The sequence below is a fragment of the Frankliniella occidentalis genome, unplaced genomic scaffold (genome assembly GCF_000697945.3).
Source record: "Frankliniella occidentalis isolate FOCC.00 unplaced genomic scaffold, Focc_3.1 Scaffold192, whole genome shotgun sequence".
In the NCBI taxonomy this organism is placed as follows: domain Eukaryota; kingdom Metazoa; phylum Arthropoda; class Insecta; order Thysanoptera; family Thripidae; genus Frankliniella; species Frankliniella occidentalis.
Window position 1 is genome coordinate 136,650 of NW_026267318.1, and position 5,583 is coordinate 142,232.

The 5,583-nt window shown below is 37.8% G+C and overlaps 1 protein-coding gene across 1 annotated transcript; it reads right to left on the reverse strand.

Annotated features, from left to right (window-relative positions):
- Positions 1-333: 333 nt before the first annotated feature.
- On the reverse strand, positions 334-4,157 carry LOC127750457 (uncharacterized). Its single transcript, XM_052272156.1, has 5 exons — positions 4,058-4,157; positions 3,759-3,887; positions 3,289-3,360; positions 3,101-3,190; positions 334-2,977 (listed from the first exon to the last, which is right to left on the reverse strand). The coding sequence occupies exons 1-5, from the start codon at positions 4,155-4,157 to the stop codon at positions 369-371; spliced, it is 3,000 nt and encodes a 999-aa protein (XP_052128116.1). The 3' UTR covers positions 334-368.
- Positions 4,158-5,583: the final 1,426 nt, after the last annotated feature.

Sequence of the window (5,583 nt, forward strand, 5' to 3'; positions counted from 1 at the left end):
AGCTCGGCGCACATGAGGTTGGCCAGGAGCTGGGGCGGGCCACGGTCCGTATGAGGCTGGAGCTGTGCGGTTGAGATGGAGTGGGAGAGTTATTGTGCAGATTGGGTAGGATTAGGCGTATTATGATTTGCTTATGCACCATAAGTGGAGCTTTCATTTCAGTACCTAGTTTGAAAAGTTTTTAATTTTATTTTTGTGTTAAAAAGGTGGCTGGATTAACAAATACTGTTAATAAATTCAAAATTTGTTTTTATTTTTTGCTTCTATGCAAGATGGTGTACATAAATTTTTTTGTAGTTTCATAGCATATATACATGCTGAGAAGTCACACCAAAGACTGAGATAGACAATTTTTAATTCTCAGGAAACTATTCTATCTCTAATGTGTTGACTGGAAGGCTAAGATATTCTTTACCATCTATTGGCATGTAAAGACACACAGAACTTATTGACTCAATGGGAAAAGCTCGCTTTTCATTAGTGGCTGAGACTTTATGTACATTAAAAACACTTAATAAGTTATTGGTTGCATTGTGTATCTCCCAAAGCTGTCGTTCATAGAGAGAGACAATGCACACATACCTCATAGGACAATCTTGACATCCAACTGGACAATTATATCGACAAGATGACCACCTAATAAAGTTATTAATTTTACATAAATATGGAGTGTCACCATGAATAATTTCTGCGAAACAAGATCGCCTTTGGCTAGAACGAACATAAGATTCAGTACAATAAATAGTATTTTTTATTTTAAGCTTTGAGAATTGTTTGTACCGTCCACCAATAATGTCGAGGTTTCTTAGTAGATTTCTTATGAGTATTGGCAGTGGATAAAATATTGTCAACTTACCAACAACCCCTGTATTGTCATCAATTATTTCAGTAATTTGCACGTGCTGTTTTAATGATTTGTCAAATTTCTGACATAATGTTTTGGCTTCCCCAGCAGTCATAGCATTTAGCATAGTGGGTAAATTCATTAAAACAGAGCATGATGAACTAATTTGCAATGCTACATGTCTACTACCATGGACAAGTCTGCCAAATTGACCATTCAAGCTTTCATAAAAGAAACATGAATATACCCAGGATGGGCCTAAATTTCTGACGCACTTTGCCATATGTAAAAGTTGATGAAATGTCAGAGATAGATGCCTTATTCCATACAAGTCTTGGAAATCAGATACATATGTATGAAGCAATTCTTCGGCCTGGTCTATTTCTTCTGTTGAAATACTATTTTGACTTAAAAGAGCAAAAGCAGTCACAAGATGGCAGTGGTGATGCCAATATCTTAAGGGTAAAATATCCAATAGAACTGGTAATGAATAATTAAACAAAAACATTTTGTAGTCATATGCATTAAAATGAGAGAGTTCTTTTTTTATACTCTTAAGTACTCTATTAAAAGAAAATGGAGGTTTGATCAATTTTAACCTGGCATCTACCACATGAACTAAAGCTGATATGTTGAATTCAAATCTTAAATACTGTGTATCAAACCATAGATTCATCAAAGTTTTCATGACTCCTAGAAATCCCCCATGCATAATATCAATGGCCATGCAAGATATCATATTTGGTAACATGGAAAATAACAAAGATGGACCTTTAATACCATAGACACTTGCATCATTATCAACTTGCCTTGCTACAAGGGCCTGTTCTGCATAATTGGGTATGTCATCATTGTTTCTCAGTTCAAAATTTCTTGAATAAGGAAACACTTGAACTGTAGTATTGCCCAAATCAAAGCGACCACCCTGTGACATACAGCTAAAACAGGAGAAAGCCCCATTGAATTGAATAAATCGCATGAAAAGTGATTTTGCTGGCATATCAGCTGTCGCACCAATAAGTTTAGCTTTCATTGAGATATGCTGTCCATTTGGTAGCACCATCTGAACCCCATTCTCCTCTAGATTTTTTAGAGAGTCAGATATTGGTTTGAGAAACAGACTAGGGTTGGGCTTTGATTTACCAAACCAAATACCAGCTAAAATTACATTTTCTTTCTTAGTTCTTTCTACATACCTCAATTCATTTATCGTTAGAAAAATTGGCCAAATTTGAAGAGACGAAGTCCTAAATAATGACATGCCATCAAAATACATGAAAAAGCTCAAGTTATTGGGATTTGATAGGAAACCAGAACGAAACAGTCGCTGATATTCTATGCCATCATAAATGTCCTCCATGTTTTCTACAGACTTCTTTTGTCTGTTAAATCTAAACTGCAAAGATTCATAGAAACCCTGCCTCTTTAACATGCTCTGAAGTTGGGCTACAATAGGAAGTTCAATGAAATAATCTACTTTGTGCCGTCCTCTACAATTTCTGCAAACTGTATTCTTATCCACTAACGGTACTTCACAAACAGAGCAATAATAGTGACATGTTATTAATCTTTTGCCTATAATCTTGAAGTACTTTTTGAACTTGTAGAGTGTGGTAAGACATAAATTGTTTGCACCACAGTGTAACTCTATAAGAGATAGTAAGTCACTTACACAAAGTCCAGTCAGTTTGTGACTTAAAATAAAAGTTAATATGGCAAGCATGCTTTCCCTGAAAGTTAATCGAGCACCATTGTAGATTGGTTCATTGTCATGCTCAAAACCTTCTTCATCTGTGTCACTTTCTTGATTTTCACTTTCTTGATGTTCACTATCTTCATTTTCACTATCTTCATTTTCTCTTGCACTTTCACTCTCACTGTCTCCTCCACTGTCTCCTCCACCTCCACCACCTTCCCCTCCCCCTCCCCACTCTCTGTCCTCTTCCACATTTCCTTCTACTCCTTCCTCTTCCCCATCTTCTCTATTGTCTTCATCACCTTCTCTTCCAACAGAATGCGAACTGCCTGACTCAGATTCATTATTGTTGGGTGATTGGCTGGGTTCCGAATCCCTTTCTGGTGATCCAGAATCAGGTCGAAGAGGTCTAACATTACGTGGAGAATTTCCAGCTTCTGCAACAATAAAATATAAATCTTAGCTTTCTGGGCCACTTCGGAAAAAAAGGTTAAAATTTGAAAGTTTTCTGTTCGGTCAAAGATGAAAATAAAAGATAAAAAATTTAAATAAAAACAAACCATTGTTCATATCATCAGGAAGATTTCCATTAATTGGACCTTCCTGTACAATCTCAGTTGGATCAAACTCATTTCCAACATTTCTCCCAACTGTTAAAAATAACAGAAACAAAATGAAAACAAAATATTTTAAGCTTATACATTTTACAGCCATAGCTGCATTACAAGGAATAAAAAATCTAACTTACCTGGTGAGCGGCTACCGTCCTGAAGTTGCTCTGCAAATTCATCAAGTCCTATATCTGATTCTGTATTCCCACCTAAAAACAAACAGAGCATTTATTTAAAAGCAGCTGGCTGTAAGAGGTGATAAATAATATTAAACTTAACAAAGCTGTCATTATGTTCTATTCATCCTTCTGAGTTATATGACAAATAGAAATGAGGCTAAAGTGCAAGTATATTATTTATCCAGAGACATTTTGCTGTCAGGAACATGTTGAGTTCCAAAATAATATAGGCCAGGTTACCGTCAAGATAACTCGGATACTTCGGTTAGAACTATTTCCTTGAGAGCTCAAGGGGTATTAATGACAACAATTAACATTAATTACCCAGTTCTGAATTTGAACATCACAACCTTCTTATCAAAGGCCAATTATAAACTGAACTATGACAACTTCACAGACAGAATGTACCAATTTTCCAAGCAACATACCTCCATCGTTTTCTTCATGGTTTCCACGCGATGAGGTATTACTTTCTGGAGAGCTGCTATGATTATGATCAGACTGCGAAGAACTCTGATTGTTACAGGCTCTCTTGGGAGAGCATCCTTCAGACAAACCTAAAAGTAAAAATGTACATACAAGTAGAAAATAAATCAGATGGCCACTGCTAAGCAGAATATTTAAAGCAAATAATAATGTAGAATAAAGAGATTTAGTAATATTTTTTTTTTAAAAGAAAAACAGTGTCATGAGAAATACTGATTTTACAGTGCTCACAAAGACATACCTGGGCTTTCTGAGTCTGAAGATTTATTTTGAAAACGAAATTCTTTGTCTCTCGCTTGTCTCCTGTACCATCGCTTTCTACGGTTCGGGTCCTCGGCCATAACCCCTCACTGAAGTTTCCCTCTGCTTGTCAAAATTCAGCGCACAAATTCCATTAAGGATTTGGATAGTGACAGCGCGAACTATGAATATTATTCACCAGTAATTTCTTGAGTGCCAATGCATCTAACCTCCCATACCACATTGAAACGAACGGTGGCCATGACGCCATGACGTCACGGAGCTCCAGCCAATCAGAGAGGCCAGTGTTTTGGCGGCGCTCTCCCGGCTGGTTCAAACAGACGAAATGATATTTACCGAAAATTCCTATCAAAATTAAGTTGATGAAATCGCCCTTCGACGAAAGCTTGTCTCGTGCAATGAGAGTCGTGTTTAACCGCCCCTCAATCCCCGATAACGACCCGAGGGCCGGAAAAACACGAATTTAGGAAAAGCATGAGATGCGGCTTGCAAGCCGGGGTAGATCCTACCGCCCAACCAAGGCAATGGGCTGAAATCAAAAGTTGCACTTTTGGTATTACTCGAGAACGACTGGAAGTATAGAGTTCAACTTTTGTAAATCGGTTCAGGGAGTCAAAAGAAGACTCTGTACCAAAATTAGGCAAAATTTGTCAACAGGGAGTAACAATATCGGCCGATGATGACCAGCGCAAATCCTCGATGCCTCAGTTTTGGGACATGTCTTATGCTGCACATTTTACTGGTACAACTTTTGTGACGGATTTTAAAAGGATCAAACGAATGGTTGGTTTGAATTTCTGAAAACAAATCTAAAATTTAACAAAAGTTTAAAACTGTCAATAACATAATTAAGAAGTGAAACATTTTCATTGCAAAGTGTAGGGCGAGGGACGGGAAATAACAGTTTCAACCAAAATTACAAGTTTAACGTCAATTTAAAAAAAAATAATATATTTTTGTTAGAAAAAAAAATTGAACAGTGTAGGGTTGGTCGGGTTGGTCATTCCCTCCCCCCTCCACTTGACATTGCTGATGCGCTGCCTACAACCTGCCTAACACAATTATCCCTGATCCAAACTGGTGTTTCCCAATGAATTCGCGTCTGTCATTTCCTTTATTTTATCATGCATTTTAAATTTCACGAACATAAGTATTTTGAGTTTTGCTGGAAACATACATTTTAGAGTCGAGCCTAGTCGACTGAGCTACTAAAACACTTTTTATTTAAAAGATTGGTACAGTTAAGGCGGGCCAAATGAAAAATAATTATTTTCTCTTTTTAAGGGTGGGTTAAATGGAACTTATTCCGTTCTGGATTGCGTTCCGTTGATCTACGTGGAAAAACGACAGTTGGTGAAATGACTCCAAAGTAACGGTCGCCATGGTTACGCTGCTCCCTGCGCCTGCGCCGTGCCTTCTCTCCCCCCGCCCCCCTCCTCCCTCCCCGCTACCCACTCGCTCACTTGGCCGGCCATCAACAGGTTCGGACCTGCACGTACGGCACTC